The following is a 19,629-nucleotide window of genomic DNA, read 5'->3' on the forward strand; positions in this document are numbered from 1 at the left end:
CTCCTTGGCTCTTCTCCTTGGCTCTTCTCTCCTTGGCTCCTCTCTCCTTGGTTCTTCTCTCCTTGGCTCCTCTCTCCTTGGCTCCTCTCTCCTTGGCTCCTCTCTCCTTGGCTCCTCTCTCCTTGGCTCTTCTCTCCTTGGCTCTTCTCTCCTTTGCTCCTCTCTCCTTGGCTCCTCTCTCCTTGGCTCTTCTCTCCTTGGCTCTTCTCTCATTGGCTCCTCTCTCCTTGGTTCTTCTCTCCTTGGCTCCTCTCTCCTTGGCTCCTCTCTCCTTGGCTCCTCTCTCCTTGGCTCTTCTCTCCTTGGCTCCTCTCTCCTTGCCTCTTCTCCTTGGCTCTTCTCTCCTTGGCTCTTCTCCTTGGCTCCTCTCTCCTTGGCTCCTCTCTCCTTGGTTCTTCTCTCCTTGGCTCCTCTCTCCTTGGCTCCTCTCTCCTTCGCTTTTCTCTCCTTGGCTCTTCTCCTTGGCTCCTCTCTCCTTGGCTCCTCTCTCCTTGGCTCCTCTCTCCTTGGCTCTTCTCCTTGGCTCTTCTCCTTGGCTCTTCTCCTTGGCTCTTCTCTCCTTGGCTCCTCTCTCCTTGGCTCCTCTCTCCTTGGTTCTTCTCTCCTTGGCCCTTCTCTCCTTGGCTCTTCTCCTTGGCTCTTCTCCTTGGCTCTTATCTCCTTGGCTCTTCTCCTTGGCTCTTCTCTCCTTGGCTCCTCTCTCCTTGGTTCTTCTCTCCTTGGCTCCTCTCTCCTTGGCTCCTCTCTCCTTGGCTCCTCTCTCCTTGGCTCCTCTCTCCTTGGTTCTTCTCTCCTTGGCCCTTCTCTCCTTGGCTCTTCTCCTTGGCTCTTCTCCTTGGCTCTTCTCTCCTTGGCTCCTCTCTCCTTGGTTCTTCTCTCCTTGGCTCCTCTCTCCTTGGCTCCTCTCTCCTTGGCTCCTCTCTCCTTGGCTCCTCTCTCCTTGGCTCCTCTCTCCTTGGTTCTTCTCTCCTTGGCCCTTCTCTCCTTGGCTCTTCTCCTTGGCTCTTATCTCCTTGGCTCTTCTCCTTGGCTCTTCTCTCCTTGGCTCTTCTCCTTGGCTCTTCTCTCCTTGGCTCCTCTCTCCTTGGTTCTTCTCTCCTTGGCTCCTCTCTCCTTGGCTCCTCTCTCCTTGGTTCTTCTCTCCTTGGTTCTTCTCTCCTTGGCCCTTCTCTCCTTGGCTCTTCTCCTTGGCTCTTCTCCTTGGCTCTTATCTCCTTGGCTCTTCTCCTTGGCTCTTCTCTCCTTGGCTCCTCTCTCCTTGGTTCTTCTCTCCTTGGCTCCTCTCTCCTTGGCTCCTCTCTCCTTGGCTCCTCTCTCCTTGGCCCTTCTCTCCTTGGCTCTTCTCCTTGGCTCTTATCTCCTTGGCTCTTCTCCTTGGCTCTTCTCTCCTTGGCTCCTCTCTCCTTGGTTCTTCTCTCCTTGGCTCCTCTCTCCTTGGCTCCTCTCTCCTTGGCTCCTCTCTCCTTGGCCCTTCTCTCCTTGGCCCTTCTCTCCTTGGCTCTTCTCCTTGGCTCTTCTCCTTGGCTCTTCTCCTTGGCTCTTCTCCTTGGCTCTTCTCTCCCTGCTCCAGGCACCATGAACATCGTGGCCTCAGTCTTCGGGACCATGAAGGAGATGTACCGTGGTCTGAACCCGGCGACGCTCAGCGGTGCCATCGACGTGATCGTGGTGCGGCAGCCGGACGGGTCCTTCCAGTGCTCGCCGTTTCACGTGCGCTTCGGCAAACTGGGCGTGCTGCGCTCCAAGGAGAAAGTGGTGAGGAGTTAAAGGGGGAGGGTCTTAAAAACATCTAAAACGTTGATAAATGACTTCTGACTAAAGTATTGTCCCATCGCCGCTGAAGGAAGGCGATGGTCGCACCTGCAGAGCGCTCGCAGGCGATGGTCGCACCCGCTGCGCGCTCGCAGGCGATGGTCGCACCCGCTGCGCGCTCGCAGGCGATGGTCGCACCCGCTGCGCGCTCGCAGGCGATGGTTGCACCTGCAGCGCGCTCGCAGGCGATGGTCGCACCTGCAGCGCGCTCGCAGGCGATGGTCGCACCTGCAGAGCGCTCGCAGGCGATGGTCGCACCTGCAGAGCGCTCGCAGGCGATGGTCGCACCTGCAGAGCGCTCGCAGGCGATGGTCGCACCCGCTGCGCGCTCGCAGGCGATGGTCGCACCCGCAGAGCGCTCGCAGGCGATGGTCGCACCCGCAGAGCGCTCGCAGGCGATGGTCGCACCCGCAGAGCGCTCGCAGGCGATGGTCGCACCCGCAGAGCGCTCGCAGGCGATGGTCGCACCCGCAGAGCGCTCGCAGGCGATGGTCGCACCAGCAGAGCGCTCGCAGGCGATGGTCGCACCTGCAGAGCGCTCGCAGGCGATGGTCGCACCTGCAGCGCGCTCGCAGGCGATGGTCGCACCTGCAGCGCGCTCGCAGGCGATGGTCGCACCCGCTGCGCGCTCGCAGGCGATGGTCGCACCCGCAGAGCGCTCGCAGGCGATGGTCGCACCCGCAGAGCGCTCGCAGGCGATGGTCGCACCCGCAGAGCGCTCGCAGGCGATGGTCGCACCCGCAGAGCGCTCGCAGGCGATGGTCGCACCTGCAGAGCGCTCGCAGGCGATGGTCGCACCTGCAGAGCGCTCGCAGGCGATGGTCGCACCCGCAGAGCGCTCGCAGGCGATGGTCGCACCCGCAGAGCGCTCGCAGGCGATGGTCGCACCCGCAGAGCGCTCGCAGGCGATGGTCGCACCTGCAGCGCGCTCGCAGGCGATGGTCGCACCCGCAGAGCGCTCGCAGGCGATGGTCGCACCCGCAGAGCGCTCGCAGGCGATGGTCGCACCTGCAGAGCGCTCGCAGGCGATGGTCGCACCTGCAGAGCGCTCGCAGGCGATGGTCGCACCTGCAGAGCGCTCGCAGGCGATGGTCGCACCTGCAGAGCGCTCGCAGGCGATGGTCGCACCTGCAGAGCGCTCGCAGGCGATGGTCGCACCTGCAGAGCGCTCGCAGGCGATGGTCGCACCTGCAGAGCGCTCGCAGGCGATGGTCGCACCTGCAGAGCGCTCTGCAGGTAGGGATGCAGACCTAAACCCACGTTCAGGTTCAAGTCCGGATTCGAATCCAGAGGTTTAGGTTCAGGTCCGGACCTAATGAGTCCGGCTGAACTCATGCCATATTTACATAATGTTATAACAGTTTAACACAAGACACTTCGCTAAATTAAGTTGAAGACACTTGAACAAGGACGACTATCAAACACAAGGCTTAACTGCAGAGAGAAATAAACTCAATTTATCTGGTTTATTCATTGTTTATTAACAGAAGTTACAACTTACAAATCACAAGCTGCGAGCTAACACACATTCATGTGTTTTACTAGAGGACAACTTCTGAACAAGAGCATGTTGAGTATTGGTATTAGGGCAGCTGTTTCAGCTGATACTATGTTTGTCAAGTGTATTACTGGTTTGACTGGGCTGTTCCCCACACCTGAAGTTTAATGCTTTAGATACATTTCCACTCTTTAATTTTGCAGATCAATTGGCATCAAAGTCAGGTAAAAACCTTCAAAAACTAGCATAAAAGTCAACTAGAACCACTATAAATCAATCAACTTAGCAGTATCAAAAATAGAATATGAAAATATTTGACACTACACACAATACATCATATTAACAGCATTAAACACAAGACCATATTTAACAACTGTAGAATACAAATACTATTAAAGCCGCAAGCGGCATCCAATGGCCCTCGCGGGCCGCCGGCCTTCCGACTCTGCGCTTTCGACTTGATAAAGATGGCGCCCTTATTGTGTGTTGAATTAAAAAAGAACTTGACAGACGGCGACACATTGGACATGGCCAATCCAGTGCAAATCAACACAAGTGTCAGTCAAATTTGCTGCTCCGCCGCACAGAGACCATAGCACTTGGAATAAAAGTATGGATAACTTTTGATGCTCCGCTTGTGTAGATGATATTTCCCAAAGTAAAGCTTGATCGGGCTATTGCCCACGGAGGAGTTTGTTAAAGTGTGAAGCGTAAATGTGAACATTTCAAGGATTTGGCGTTTTTCCCATTTGTGACAGTATATTTGCAGCTCCACGGCACAGAGACCGTACCACTTAAAATCAAAATATGACTAACTTTTGATGCCCCGTTTGTGAAGATGATTTTCCCCAAATATGGGCTTGATCGGGCAATCGCCCTAGGAGGAGTTCGTTAAAGTGTGAAGCGTAAAAATGTGGTGATTTGAGCGATTCTACAATTTTCCCATAAGGATAACATGGGATGTTTCTGTCAACGCTTCGGTTACGCCGTACAAAATATGACTTTGGCTCTCATACTTTCATGATCAGGATGGCAAATTAGAATTTTGTTCAAAATATCATGTCATTTGGAAAAATTCTATTGTTTATAGGCCACTCTGAAGGCCAAATAGTCAGAATTCTGGGAAATGTTTGCGGCTCCGTCGCACAGAGACCGTAAAAGTTATCCTTAAAATTTGCATAACTTTAGATGCCCCACTTGTCTAGAGGACGTACACCGATTTTGAGGTTCGTGGGCAAAACGCACTAGGAGGAGTTCGTTAAAGTGTAAAACATAAAAATGTGGTAATTTGAGAGATTTTGCGGTTTTCCCATAGGGATAACATGGGAGGTTTCTGTCATCGCTACGACTACGCCGTAAAAAATAAGGCATTTGTCTGATTGGCTTTTTTGATCGGGACGCCAAAATAGAATTTTGGGTAAAGTTTAGAACATTTTGGTAAAACTAATTTTTGACCTTCAATGTTAATTTCAAGGTCACTCTGTAGGGGGCGCTATCGCGCCCATTTCAATTTTGTCATCATAAACTGGTCCAAACAAGAAAGTTTAACAACTGATTCAAATTTGGTCCTAATCGGACTCGTTTTGATCAAATGGGAGCAATTTTTAGATCTGCAATATTCCAAAATAAGTTGTCCAACTTTGCGGCTGCGCCGCACACAGACCGTAAAAGGTATCTCAAAAAATTGGATAACTTTAGATGCCCCACTTGTCCAGAGGACGTACGCCGATTTTGAAGTCGGTGGGCAAAACGCCCTAGGAGGAGTTCGTCAAAGTTTGACGTGAACAAAATGGCTAACACAGCGTGTGTTCATTTTCAAAGGAAGATGGCGGCCATAGGGTAAGTCTGGGGGCGTGGTCACAATGATTTTTTTTTTTGTCCTCACGAGATGAATGCGTGTCCCAAATTTCGTAGCTTTACGCCAAAGTTGACCTCGGGGCGTCTCCCATAGGCGCAATGTATTTTGACTTTTGTCGGTGGCGCTGTCACGCCATTTTTTTGACGAAAAAAAAAATGGCCCTGAAAAAATCTAATTTTTCGCCGATTCTGAATTTTGGGCAAAGTTTGGTGAGTTTTTGAGCATGTTCAGGGGGTCAAATTAGAGCTCAAAAAGCAGAAGAACAAGAAAAATAATAAAAATTAAAGCCGCAAGCGGCATCCAACGGCCCTCGCGGGCCGCCGGCCTTCCGACTCTGCTCTCTGCATTTTACAGAGATGGCGCTAACGCAATTATCTAAGAACTAAGACAGCGACACATTGGACATGTGGACAACCAGTGCAAATGAACACAAATGTCGGTCAAATATGCAGCTCCAGCGCACAGAGACCGTGACACTTGGAATAAAAATATGGATAACTTTTGATGCTCCGCTTGTGTAGATGATTTTTCCCAAATATGAGCTTGATCGAGCTATTGCCCACAGAGGAGTTCATTAAAGTGTGAAGCATAAATGTGAACATTTCAAGGATTTGGCGTTTTTCCCATTTGTGACAGTATATTTGCAGCTCCACGGCACAGAGACCGTAGCACTTAAAATCAAAATATGGATAACTTTTGATGCCCCATTTGTGTAGATGATTTCCCCAAATATGAGCTTGATCGGGCAATCGCCCTGGGAGGAGTTGGTGAAAGTGTGAAGCGTGAAAATGTGGTCATTTTAGAGATTTCGCTGTTTTCCCATTTCTGACATATATTTGCGGGTCCGCCACACAGAGACCGTAGCACTTAGAATCAAAATATGGGTAAGTTTTGATGGCCCGCTTGTGTAGATGATTTTCCCCAAATATGAGCTTGATCGGACAATCGCCCTAGGAGGAGTTTGTTAAAGTGTGAAGTGTAAAAATGTGGTGATTTGAGCGATTCTACGATTTTCCCATAAGGATAACATGGGATGTTTCTGTCAACGCTTCGGTTACGCCGTACAAAATATGACTTTGGCTCTCATACTTTTATGATCAGGATGGCAAATTAGAATTTTGTTCAAAATATCATGTCATTTGGAAAAACTCTATTGTTTATAGGCCACTCTGAAGGCCAAATAGTCAGAATTCTGGGAAACGTTTGCGGCTCCGTCGCACAGAGACCGTAAAAGTTATCCTTAAAATTTGGATAACTTTAGATGCCCCACTTGTCTAGAGGACGTACACCGATTTTGAGGTTGGTGGGCAAAACGCACTAGGAGGAGTTCGTTGAAGTGTAAAACATAAAAATGTGGTAATTTGAGAGATTTGGTGGTTTTCCAATAGGGATAACATGGGAGGTTTCTGTCATCGCTACGACTACGCCGTAAAAATTTAGGCATTTTTGTGATTGGCTTTTGTGATCGGGACGGCAAAATAGAATTTTGGGTAAAGTTTAGACAATTTTGATAAAACTAATTTTTGACCTTCAATGTTAATTTAAAGGTCACTCTGTAGGGGGCGCTATCGCGGCCATTTCAATTTTGTCAGCCTAAACTGGTCCAAACTAGAAAGTTTAACAACTGATTCAAATTTGGTCCTAATCGGACTGGTTTTGATCAAATGGGAGCAATTTTTAGATCTGCAATATTCCAAAATAAGTTGTCCAACTTTGCGGCTGCGCCGCACACAGACCGTTAAAGGTATCTCAAAAAATTTAATAACTTTAGATGCCCCACTTGTCCAGAGGACGTACGCCGATTTTGAAGTCGGTGGGCAAAACGCCCTAGGAGGAGTTCGTCAAAGTTTGACGTGAACAAAATGACTAACACAGCGTATTTTCATTTTCAAAGGAAGATGGCGGCCATAGGGTAAGTCTGGGGGCGTGGCCACAATGATTTTTTTTGTTCGTCCTCACGAGAGGAATGCGTGTCCCGAATTTCGTAGCTTTACGCCAAAGTTGACCTCGGGGCGTCTCCCATAGGCGCAATGTATTTTGACTTTTGTCGGTGGCGCTGTCGCGCCATTTTTTAACGAAAAAAAAAATGGCCCAGAAAAAATAAAATTTTTCGCCGATTCTGAATTTTGGGCAAAGTTTGGTGAGTTTTTGAGCATGTTCAGGGGGTCAAATTAGAGATCAAAGCGATGAAGAACAAGAAAAATAATAATAATATTTTTAGCAAAAACAATATAGCCGTTTCCACTATAACAACAAATTATACATCGTTTGAAAGCTCTAAGCCTTCTCGATGCCGCCATGGGGTGGAATCATCATTACGAGCGCTTACGCGCTCGTCACTCCCTATTCCGTCGGGATGCCCCGCCCACTCCGCATAGACTTCCATTGATTTGAGCAGATACAAGCATGGCCCATGCCTGTGGCATGGATTCTCGCGTACGGGACGATGCCAGGAGGGTTTTTGGAGGAATGCAGCGCTTCGCGCTGCTGTTGTCAACAATTAGTGAATGGGCTACGCCCATTCACTAATTGTTGACTATTTCTGTCATAGCAGGAGTAAGTATGCATGATCCATGCCTTCGGCATGGGCTAGTTCACTGTACTTGCCAGGGGCGACGGGGTACCAAACATGCGGGCTGTGCCCGCATGTTTGGTCAGACAGTTGCAATAGGCCCTCCGCCCTGCTGGGGCTCGGGCCTAATTACTAAATCTCTATCTACAAAAGCTCCAATTAATGAATCCAGCAATTAAACAATATTACTTTGACTTAGTATTTACTTAGATGTATAAATATGTATATTGCACATTAACCCACCTAAATAAATGCTACATCACAACATAACAGTTATTTTACTCATATTGTAGCGACCCTAGTCTCTAGTGCGCGTGCGCGGTCTCTGGGGCGGAGCTAAGAGCGGGCTCAGGAGACAAGGTGGTTTTTGATTTTCTTGTTCCATCGCCATGGTTACGGCCAACAGTAACCAACTCTGTTCAAGACATAAAGTGACAACTTGTGAGTACTAAACCAGCATTACTGACCTGAGCAAGAAGTTACAATATTTACACCCAAACCAAAGCACAACCCGCTCCTTTAACGTCTTAAACTAACTCACGGAGCGGCACAAGCGGCGACGCACGCGGCGGCTTCAAACGCTTCAAATAAGCCAGCGATCTTCCCGAATGTTCGGTCTCTTGCTTCTTTAAACTCATTTCACCGGCTTCAACTTCTGCCGCGGGGAAGACGCGTGCGTCGCTGATGGCTCCGGGTGCGCCATTGACAGCGATCTATGGAAGGTTTCAGATGGTTTAGATTCTAGAACGTAAAGGATATAGAATGTGAGTGGTAGATTTTTAATGAGTCCAGAACCGAATCACCGGGGTTTCGTTTTTTTTGGACCTGAACCGAAACGTTTTTACAAGTCCGGATCCGGTCCGTCGTAGCTGTACACACCCCTACTCGCACCTGCAGAGCGCCGTTAATGAGAGTGCATATTAATGAGAGTGCATGTTAATGAGAGTGCATGTTAATGAGAGTGCATGTTAATGAGAGTGCATGTTAATGAGAGTGCATATTAATGAGAGTGCATATTAATGAGAGTGCATGTTAATGAGAGTGCATATTAATGAGAGTGCATGTTAATGAGAGTGCATGTTAATTAGAGTGCATATTAATGAGAGTGCATATTAATGAGAGTGCATATTAATGAGAGTGCATATTAATGAGAGTGCATGTTAATGAGAGTGCATATTAATGATAGTGCATATTAATGAGAGTGCATGTTAATGAGAGTTTTTAATGAGAGTGCATATTAATGATAGTGCATATTAATGAGAGTGCATGTTAATGAGAGTGCATGTTAATGAGAGTGCATATTAATGAGAGTGCATATTAATGAGAGTTTTTAATGAGAGTGCATATTAATGATAGTGCATATTAATGAGAGTGCATGTTAATGAGAGTGCATGTTAATGAGAGTGCATGTTAATTAGAGTGCATATTAATGAGAGTGCATATTAATGAGAGTGCATATTAATGAGAGTGCATGTTAATGAGAGTGCATGTTAATGAGAGTGCATGTTAATGAGAGTGCATGTTAATTAGAGTGCATATTAATGAGAGTGCATATTAATGAGAGTGCATATTAATGAGAGTGCATGTTAATGAGAGTGCATATTAATGATAGTGCATATTAATGAGAGTGCATGTTAATGAGAGTTTTTAATGAGAGTGCATATTAATGATAGTGCATATTAATGAGAGTGCATGTTAATGAGAGTGCATGTTAATGAGAGTGCATATTAATGAGAGTGCATATTAATGAGAGTTTTTAATGAGAGTGCATATTAATGATAGTGCATGTTAATGAGAGTGCATGTTAATGAGAGTGCATGTTAATTAGAGTGCATATTAATGAGAGTGCATATTAATGAGAGTGCATATTAATGAGAGTGCATGTTAATGAGAGTGCATATTAATGAGAGTGCATGTTAATGAGAGTGCATATTAATGAGAGTGCATATTAATGAGAGTTTTTAATGAGAGTGCATATTAATGAGAGTGCATGTTAATGAGAGTGCATATTAATGAGAGTGCATGTTAATGAGAGTGCATGTTAATGAGAGTGCATGTTAATGAGAGTGCATGTTAATGAGAGTTTTTAATGAGAGTGCATATTAATGATAGTGCATATTAATGAGAGTGCATGTTAATGAGAGTGCATGTTAATGAGAGTGCATGTTAATGAGAGTGCATGTTAATGAGAGTGCATTTTAATTAGAGTGCATTTTAATTAGAGTGCATATTAATGAGAGTGCATATTAATGAGAGTGCATGTTAATGAGAGTGCATATTAATGAGAGTGCATGTTAATGAGAGTGCATGTTAATTAGAGTGCATATTAATGAGAGTGCATATTAATGAGAGTGCATATTAATGAGAGTGCATGTTAATGAGAGTGCATATTAATGAGAGTGCATGTTAATGAGAGTTTTTAATGAGAGTGCATATTAATGATAGTGCATATTAATGAGAGTGCATGTTAATGAGAGTGCATGTTAATGAGAGTGCATATTAATGAGAGTGCATATTAATGAGAGTTTTTAATGAGAGTGCATATTAATGATAGTGCATGTTAATGAGAGTGCATGTTAATGAGAGTGCATGTTAATGAGAGTGCATGTTAATTAGAGTGCATATTAATGAGAGTGCATATTAATGAGAGTGCATATTAATGAGAGTGCATGTTAATGAGAGTGCATATTAATGAGAGTGCATGTTAATGAGAGTGCATATTAATGAGAGTGCATATTAATGAGAGTTTTTAATGAGAGTGCATATTAATGAGAGTGCATGTTAATGAGAGTGCATATTAATGAGAGTGCATGTTAATGAGAGTGCATGTTAATGAGAGTGCATGTTAATGAGAGTGCATGTTAATGAGAGTTTTTAATGAGAGTGCATATTAATGATAGTGCATATTAATGAGAGTGCATGTTAATGAGAGTGCATGTTAATGAGAGTGCATATTAATGAGAGTGCATGTTAATGAGAGTGCATATTAATGAGAGTGCATGTTAATGAGAGTGCATGTTAATGAGAGTGCATATTAATGAGAGTGCATGTTAATTAGAGTGCATGTTAATGAGAGTGCATATTAATGAGAGTGCATATTAATGAGAGTGCATATTAATGAGAGTGCATGTTAATTAGAGTGCATATTAATGAGAGTGCATATTAATGAGAGTGCATGTTAATTAGAGTGCATATTAATGAGAGTGCATATTAATGAGAGTGCATATTAATGAGAGTGCATGTTAATTAGAGTGCATATTAATGAGAGTGCATATTAATGAGAGTGCATGTTAATGAGAGTGCATGTTAATGAGAGTGCATATTAATGAGAGTGCATGGTAATGAGAGTGCATGTTAATGAGAGTGCATGTTAATGAGAGTGCATGTTAATGAGAGTGCATATTAATGAGAGTGCATGGTAATGAGAGTGCATGTTAATGAGAGTGCATGTTAATGAGAGTTTATGTTAATGAGAGTGCATGTTAATGAGAGTGCATGTTGATGAGAGTTATGTTAATGAGAGTGCATGTTAATGAGAGTGCATATTAATGAGAGTGCATGTTAATGAGAGTTTTTAATGAGAGTGCATATTAATGAGAGTGCATGTTAATGAGAGTGCATGTTAATGAGAGTGCATGTTAATGAGAGTGCATGTTAATGAGAGTGCATATTAATGAGAGTGCATGTTAATGAGAGTTTTTAATGAGAGTGCATATTAATGAGAGTGCATGTTAATGAGAGTGCATGTTAATGAGAGTGCATGTTAATGAGAGTGCATATTAATGAGAGTGCATGTTAATGAGAGTGCATATTAATGAGAGTGCATATTAATGAGAGTGCATGTTAATTAGAGTGCATATTAATGAGAGTGCATATTAATGAGAGTGCATGTTAATGAGAGTGCATGTTAATGAGAGTGCATATTAATGAGAGTGCATGGTAATGAGAGTGCATGTTAATGAGAGTGCATGTTAATGAGAGTGCATATTAATGAGAGTGCATGGTAATGTGAGTGCATGTTAATGAGAGTGCATGTTAATGAGAGTTTATGTTAATGAGAGTGCATGTTAATGAGAGTGCATGTTGATGAGAGTTATGTTAATGAGAGTGCATGTTAATGAGAGTGCATATTAATGAGAGTGCATGTTAATGAGAGTTTTTAATGAGAGTGCATATTAATGAGAGTGCATGTTAATGAGAGTGCATGTTAATGAGAGTGCATGTTAATGAGAGTGCATATTAATGAGAGTGCATGTTAATGAGAGTTTTTAATGAGAGTGCATATTAATGAGAGTGCATGTTAATGAGAGTGCATGTTAATGAGAGTGCATATTAATGAGAGTGCATGTTAATGAGAGTGCATATTAATGAGAGTGCATGTTAATGAGTAGAGCTGGGTTGAAATAATCGATTTTCCGATTTTTAATCGATTTGCATATTAATGACTATATTAATGAATGATTTTTTTTTAATTAAAATTCTTTTCTACATTTCCCTCAGTGAACTTCAATCTACCTTCAAGAAAGATAATTCAGGACTCCTGGATGATCTTTCTTGAAGGTAGCTTGACCCTTAACCTTTTCATCAGTCTTCCATCAGTAACTACCAATACTTGTAAGATTTGCTGTTTAGTCTTGATATAATACTAGTTTTAATTAGAGATTCACTGATCAATCGGCCGCCGATTAAAAAAAGCCGGTTTTAGGTCGAATCGGCCAGAATCGGTGACCGGCCGGTCCATGTCGTAATTGCCGGTTTTCGGCCGATCCAAACTGACCCGCATGCGCGGTGCGCAGCAGCTCAACGCGCCCAGAGCAAAACAGCTAAAAACTACAAGACTCTTTCAGAGCGCGGCGGCCAAAGCGTCCAGTTTACACTCAAGTCTGCGTAAACGTGTGTCGAACACCTCCTGCGTTTCCCGCGGCGCGAGTCCTGCTTTTTCGGCGTGGAGCGCGGCGCGCGGCTCGGTGGGTGCGTTTTGGTGTTTTCCGCTCTAGACGCTTTGACAGGCGCATAAGCTTCAAAGCGTTAAAATCGTTCGTGGCAGAAAAGTTCAGATTTGTTCAACTTTGGTGGAACACCAGAAGGAGCGAGCCTGGAGGAGGATCAGAGGAGACTGGACTGTGGGGTAAGTTATTATAACTCTGAGACAATTACAATCTACGTGTTGATAGTTGATGCAGTCAAAATAATTTGCGCTGGTTTGTGTTTGACATCTACACAAGAGTAGGGACACATGAAAGGGCCAGAAGACAGAGGACATCTGCAGAAGAGTAAGGACACATGAAGGGGCCAGAAGACAGAGGACATCTACACAAGAGTAAGGACACATGAAGGGGCCAGAAGACAGAGGACATCTGCAGAAGAGTAAGGACACATGAAAGGGCCAGAAGACAGAGGACATCTACACAAGAGTAGGGACACATGAAAGGGCCAGAAGACAGAGGACATCTACACAAGAGTAAGGACACATGAAGGGGCCAGAAGACAGAGGACATCTGCAGAAGAGTAAGGACACATGAAAGGGCCAGAAGACAGAGGACATCTACACAAGAGTAGGGACACATGAAAGGGGCCAGAAGACAGAGGACATCTGCAGAAGAGTAGGGACACATGAAGGGGCCAGAAGACAGAGGACATCTACACAAGAGTAGGGACACATGAAAGGGCCAGAAGACAGAGGACATCTGCAGAAGAGTAGGGACACATGAAGGGGCCAGAAGACAGAGGACATCTGCAGAAGAGTAGGGACACATGAAGGGGCCAGAAGACAGAGGACATCTGCAGAAGAGTAGGGACACATGAAAGGGCCAGAAGACAGAGGACATCTGCAGAAGAGTAGGGACACATGAAGGGGCCAGAAGACAGAGGACATCTGCAGAAGAGTAAGGACACATGAAGGGGCCAGAAGACAGAGGACATCTGCAGAAGAGTAGGGACACATGAAGGGGCCAGAAGACAGAGGACATCTGCAGAAGAGTAAGGACACATGAAGGGGCCAGAAGACAGAGGACATCTGCAGAAGAGTAGGGACACATGAAGGGGCCAGAAGACAGAGGACATCTGCAGAAGAGTAAGGACACATGAAGGGGCCAGAAGACAGAGGACATCTGCAGAAGAGTAAGGACACATGAAGGGGCCAGAAGACAGAGGACATCTGCAGAAGAGTAGGGACACATGAAGGGGCCAGAAGAAGCAGCAGCAGGGCTGTCAGAAGAGTTAGTTGTTGTTGTTGTTGTTGTTGTTGTTCTGCTCAACTAGCAGAGAGCTAGGCTACGAGCTAATGCTAACAAGAGATCTCATCCACCTGAAATGAGACTTTAAAAATACTTTGATGCATTTGAAATCACATGATGTAGATACAAAACTTAAATTACTGACTCGAAGAGCGAAATGAGTGACTACAATCTAATGTCAGGACTATTTCATTGTCCCACAGCCTCAAAGAAATGTTCACGCAATCAGCTGTGCTCTAGACTCTATAGTGCTCTAGACTCTATAGTGCTCTAGACTCTATAGTGCTCTAGACTCTATAGTGCTCTAGACTCTATAGTGCACAGCTGATTGTGCTTCTAGTGAGCGTGTGAAGTTATCAAAGAGCTGATGAAACTGGAACATGATATTGGCAACATATGTGCCTCATTTAATATACTGTATTATAATAGTAAAAGTTTGAATGATATTGCAGTAAATGTACTGGGCTAAAATATAACTGCTGTACAATGTTCTTTTTGAAGATCTGGATTTGCCTTCAGTCCTCCCTGTTGTTCCTGCTCCTGTTGCTCCTGTTGTTCCTGCTCCTGTTGTTCCTGTTCCTGTTGTTCCTGCTCCTGTTGTTCCTGCTCCTGTTGTTCCTGCTCCTGTTGCTCCTGTTGTTCCTGCTCCTGTTGTTCCTGTTCCTGTTGTTCCTGCTCCTGTTGTTCCTGCTCCTGTTGTTCCTGCTCCTGTTGCTCCTGTTGTTCCTGCTCCTGTTGTTCCTGCTCCTGTTGTTCCTGCTCCTGTTGTTCCTGCTCCTGTTGTTCCTGCTCCTGTTGTTCCTGCTCCTGTTGTTCCTGTTGTTCCTGCTCCTGTTGTTCCTGCTCCTGTTGTTCCTGCTCCTGTTGCTCCTGTTGTTCCTGCTCCTGTTGTTCCTGTTCCTGTTGTTCCTGCTCCTGTTGTTCCTGCTCCTGTTGTTCCTGCTCCTGTTGCTCCTGTTGTTCCTGCTCCTGTTGTTCCTGTTCCTGTTGTTCCTGCTCCTGTTGTTCCTGCTCCTGTTGTTCCTGCTCCTGTTGCTCCTGTTGTTCCTGCTCCTGTTGTTCCTGCTCCTGTTGTTCCTGCTCCTGTTGTTCCTGCTCCTGTTGTTCCTGCTCCTGTTGTTCCTGCTCCTGTTGTTCCTGCTCCTGTTGTTCCTGTTGTTCCTGCTCCTGTTGTTCCTGCTCCTGTTGCTCCTGTTGTTCCTGCTCCTGTTGTTCCTGCTCCTGTTGCTCCTGTTGTTCCTGCTCCTGTTGTTCCTGCTCCTGTTGCTCCTGTTGTTCCTGCTCCTGTTGTTCCTGCTCCTGTTGTTCCTGCTCCTGTTGTTCCTGCTCCTGTTGTTCCTGCTCCTGTTGTTCCTGCTCCTGTTGTTCCTGTTGTTCCTGTTCCTGTTGTTCCTGCTCCTGTTGTTCCTGCTCCTGTTGTTCCTGCTCCTGTTGCTCCTGTTGTTCCTGCTCCTGTTGTTCCTGCTCCTGTTGTTCCTGCTCCTGTTGTTCCTGCTCCTGTTGTTCCTGCTCCTGTTGTTCCTGCTCCTGTTGTTCCTGTTGTTCCTGCTCCTGTTGTTCCTGCTCCTGTTGCTCCTGTTGTTCCTGCTCCTGTTGTTCCTGCTCCTGTTGTTCCTGCTCCTGTTGTTCCTGCTCCTGTTGTTCCTGCTCCTGTTGTTCCTGTTGTTCCTGCTCCTGTTGCTCCTGTTGTTCCTGCTCCTGTTGCTCCTGTTGTTCCTGCTCCTGTTGTTCCTGCTCCTGTTGTTCTGCTCCTGTTGTTCCTGTTGTTCCTGCTCCTGTTGTTCCTGTTGTTCCTGTTGTTCCTGTTGTTCCTGTTGTTCCTGCTCCTGTTGCTCCTGTTGTTCCTGCTCCTGTTGTTCCTGCTCCTGTTGTTCCTGCTCCTGTTGCTCCTGTTGTTCCTGCTCCTGTTGTTCCTGCTCCTGTTGTTCCTGCTCCTGTTGTTCCTGCTCCTGTTGTTCCTGCTCCTGTTGTTCCTGCTCCTGTTGCTCCTGCTCCTGTTGTTCCTGCTCCTGTTGTTCCTGCTCCTGTTGTTCCTGCTCCTGTTGTTCCTGCTCCTGTTGTTCCTGCTCCTGTTGTTCCTGCTCCTGTTGTTCCTGCTCCTGTTGCTCCTGTTGTTCCTGCTCCTGTTGTTCCTGCTCCTGTTGTTCTGCTCCTGTTGTTCCTGTTGTTCTGCTCCTGTTGTTCCTGTTGTTCCTGCTCCTGTTGTTCCTGCTCCTGTTGTTCCTGCTCCTGTTGTTCCTGCTCCTGTTGCTCCTGTTGTTCCTGCTCCTGTTGTTCCTGCTCCTGTTGTTCTGCTCCTGTTGTTCCTGTTGTTCTGCTCCTGTTGTTCCTGTTGTTCCTGCTCCTGTTGTTCCTGCTCCTGTTGTTCCTGTTGTTCCTGCTCCTGTTGTTCCTGCTCCTGTTGTTCCTGCTCCTGTTGTTCCTGCTCCTGTTGTTCCTGCTCCTGTTGCTCCTGTTGTTCCTGCTCCTGTTGTTCCTGCTCCTGTTGTTCCTGTTGTTCCTGCTCCTGTTGTTCCTGCTCCTGTTGTTCCTGCTCCTGTTGTTCCTGCTCCTGTTGCTCCTGTTGTTCCTGCTCCTGTTGTTCCTGCTCCTGTTGTTCCTGCTCCTGTTGCTCCTGTTGTTCCTGCTCCTGTTGTTCCTGCTCCTGTTGTTCCTGCTCCTGTTGTTCCTGTTGTTCCTGCTCCTGTTGTTCCTGCTCCTGTTGTTCCTGCTCCTGTTGTTCCTGCTCCTGTTGCTCCTGTTGTTCCTGCTCCTGTTGTTCCTGCTCCTGTTGTTCCTGTTGTTCCTGCTCCTGTTGTTCCTGCTCCTGTTGTTCCTGCTCCTGTTGTTCCTGCTCCTGTTGCTCCTGTTGTTCCTGCTCCTGTTGTTCCTGCTCCTGTTGTTCCTGTTGTTCCTGCTCCTGTTGTTCCTGCTCCTGTTGTTCCTGCTCCTGTTGTTCCTGCTCCTGTTGCTCCTGTTGTTCCTGCTCCTGTTGTTCCTGCTCCTGTTGTTCCTGTTGTTCCTGCTCCTGTTGTTCCTGCTCCTGTTGTTCCTGCTCCTGTTGTTCCTGCTCCTGTTGCTCCTGTTGTTCCTGCTCCTGTTGTTCCTGCTCCTGTTGCTCCTGTTGTTCCTGCTCCTGTTGTTCCTGCTCCTGTTGTTCCTGCTCCTGTTGCTCCTGTTGTTCCTGCTCCTGTTGTTCCTGCTCCTGTTGTTCCTGCTCCTGTTGTTCCTGTTGTTCCTGCTCCTGTTGTTCCTGCTCCTGTTGTTCCTGCTCCTGTTGTTCCTGCTCCTGTTGCTCCTGTTGTTCCTGCTCCTGTTGTTCCTGCTCCTGTTGTTCCTGTTGTTCCTGCTCCTGTTGTTCCTGCTCCTGTTGTTCCTGTTGTTCCTGCTCCTGTTGTTCCTGCTCCTGTTGTTCCTGCTCCTGTTGTTCCTGCTCCTGTTGCTCCTGTTGTTCCTGCTCCTGTTGTTCCTGCTCCTGTTGCTCCTGTTGTTCCTGCTCCTGTTGTTCCTGCTCCTGTTGTTCCTGCTCCTGTTGTTCCTGCTCCTGTTGTTCCTGCTCCTGTTGCTCCTGTTGTTCCTGCTCCTGTTGTTCCTGCTCCTGTTGTTCCTGCTCCTGTTGCTCCTGCTCCTGTTGCTCCTGCTCCTGTTGCTCCTTCAGGGGATGCTGGCCCTTCTGCTGCACCCACAGGTGTAAAAGCATTTGGTTGGATTACAGTTTGTTTTTTAGCCCGTGTCATCTAAATTGCAATGTGTGTTTTTTTGTAGAACCACGAGGAAGAGGACCTGTAGCCAGAGTCCTCCAGCTTTGAGAGGGAGGTGCTGGAGCCAGAGTCCTCCAGCTTTGAGAGGGAGGTGCTGGAGCCAAAGTCCTCCAGCTTTGAGAGGGAGGTCCTGGAGCCAGAGTCCTCCAGCTTTGAGAGGGAGGTGCTGGAGCCAAAGTCCTCCAGCTTTGAGAGGGAGGTGCTGGAGCCAAAGTCCTCCAGCTTTGAGAGGGAGGTGCTGGAGCCAGAGTCCTCCAGCTTTGAGAGGGAGGTGCTGGAGCCAGAGTCCTCCAGCTTTGAGAGGGAGGTGCTGGAGCCAAAGTCCTCCAGCTTTGAGAGGGAGGTCCTGGAGCCAGAGTCCTCCAGCTTTGAGAGGGAGGTGCTGGAGCCAAAGTCCTCCAGCTTTGAGAGGGAGGTGCTGGAGCCAAAGTCCTCCAGCTTTGAGAGGGAGGTGCTGGAGCCAGAGTCCTCCAGCTTTGAGAGGGAGGTGCTGGAGCCAGAGTCCTCCAGCTTTGAGAGGGAGGTGCTGGAGCCAGAGTCCTCCAGCTTTGAGAGGGAGGTGCTGGAACCAGAGTCCTCCAGCTTTGAGAGGGAGGTGCTGGAGCCAGAGTCCTCCAGCTTTGAGAGGGAGGTGCTGGAACCAGAGTCCTCCAGCTTTGAGAGGGAGGTGCTGGAGCCAGAGTCCTCCAGCTTTGAGAGGGAGGTGCTGGAGCCAAAGTCCTCCAGCTTTGAGAGGGAGGTCCTGGAGCCAGAGTCCTCCAGCTTTGAGAGGGAGGTGCTGGAGCCAGAGTCCTCCAGCTTTGAGAGGGAGGTGCTGGAGCCAGAGTCCTCCAGCTTTGAGAGGGAGGTTCTGGAGCCAGAGTCCTCCAGCTTTGAGAGGGAGGTGCTGGAGCCAGAGTCCTCCAGCTTTGAGAGGGAGGTGCTGGAGCCAGAGTCCTCCAGCTTTGAGAGGGAGGTGCTGGAGCCAAAGTCCTCCAGCTTTGAGAGGGAGGTCCTGGAGCCAGAGTCCTCCAGCTTTGAGAGGGAGGTGCTGGAGCCAAAGTCCTCCAGCTTTGAGAGGGAGGTGCTGGAGCCAGAGTCCTCCAGCTTTGAGAGGGAGGTGCTGGAGCCAGAGTCCTCCAGCTTTGAGAGGGAGGTGCTGGAGCCAGAGTCCTCCAGCTTTGAGAGGGAGGTGCTGGAACCAGAGTCCTCCAGCTTTGAGAGGGAGGTGCTGGAGCCAGAGTCCTCCAGCTTTGAGAGGGAGGTGCTGGAGCCAAAGTCCTCCAGCTTTGAGAGGGAGGTCCTGGAGCCAGAGTCCTCCAGCTTTGAGAGGGAGGTGCTGGAGCCAGAGTCCTCCAGCTTTGAGAGGGAGGTGCTGGAGCCAGAGTCCTCCAGCTTTGAGAGGGAGGTGCTGGAACCAGAGTCCTCCAGCTTTGAGAGGGAGGTGCTGGCAGCGCTCTGGGACTGACCTTCTCCTCATGTTCCACCTGCTTCCTCTCCTGCAGAAGGTTCCAGCTCATTCAAAATGTGTAAAATTACAATTGTATAAATTACTATATGAAAATAGTTCATTTGATTTCAATCTGGAACCACTGGAGCTGCATCTTCTGCAGGAGAAATGGACTCCTTTTTCCTCTGTGTCCCCCACTCTTCTCCAGGACATATACTAGTTAGTATATACTTCTGTATATATATATATTTATTTTTCCACAAAATAAATTACATTTTATATTATAAAACGTGTGTCCTGTATACATGCACCTTTTTCACAAATATAATACTGGGTAGTTTGTGGGGAAATCAGTGGCTAGATAGAAAATCAGTATCGGAAAAATCGGTTTTGGCAGGTCCGACCTCCTTAAAAACCGAAAATCGGTATCGGCCAAGAATTTTGGAATCAGTGCATCTCTAGTTTTAATATGTTGCTTCTCTAC

General features: G+C 47.1%; 1 protein-coding gene across 1 annotated transcript in view; it reads left to right on the forward strand.

The window, feature by feature from the left end:
* The first annotated feature begins 1,575 nt into the window (after positions 1–1,575).
* The window catches only part of LOC140372417 (phosphatidate phosphatase LPIN3), an 89,613-nt gene continuing 71,559 nt past the window's right edge, over positions 1,576–19,629 (forward strand). The window contains exon 1 of the mRNA XM_072459513.1: positions 1,576–1,755. Within this exon, the coding sequence (XP_072315614.1) occupies positions 1,576–1,755 (180 nt within the window). The remainder of the gene's footprint in view (positions 1,756–19,629) is intronic.

The sequence above is a fragment of the Eucyclogobius newberryi genome, unplaced genomic scaffold (assembly GCF_026437365.1).
Source record: "Eucyclogobius newberryi isolate DKJ021-1_F unplaced genomic scaffold, fEucNew1.0.hap1 SCAF_23, whole genome shotgun sequence".
NCBI classification, from domain to species: domain Eukaryota; kingdom Metazoa; phylum Chordata; class Actinopteri; order Gobiiformes; family Gobiidae; genus Eucyclogobius; species Eucyclogobius newberryi.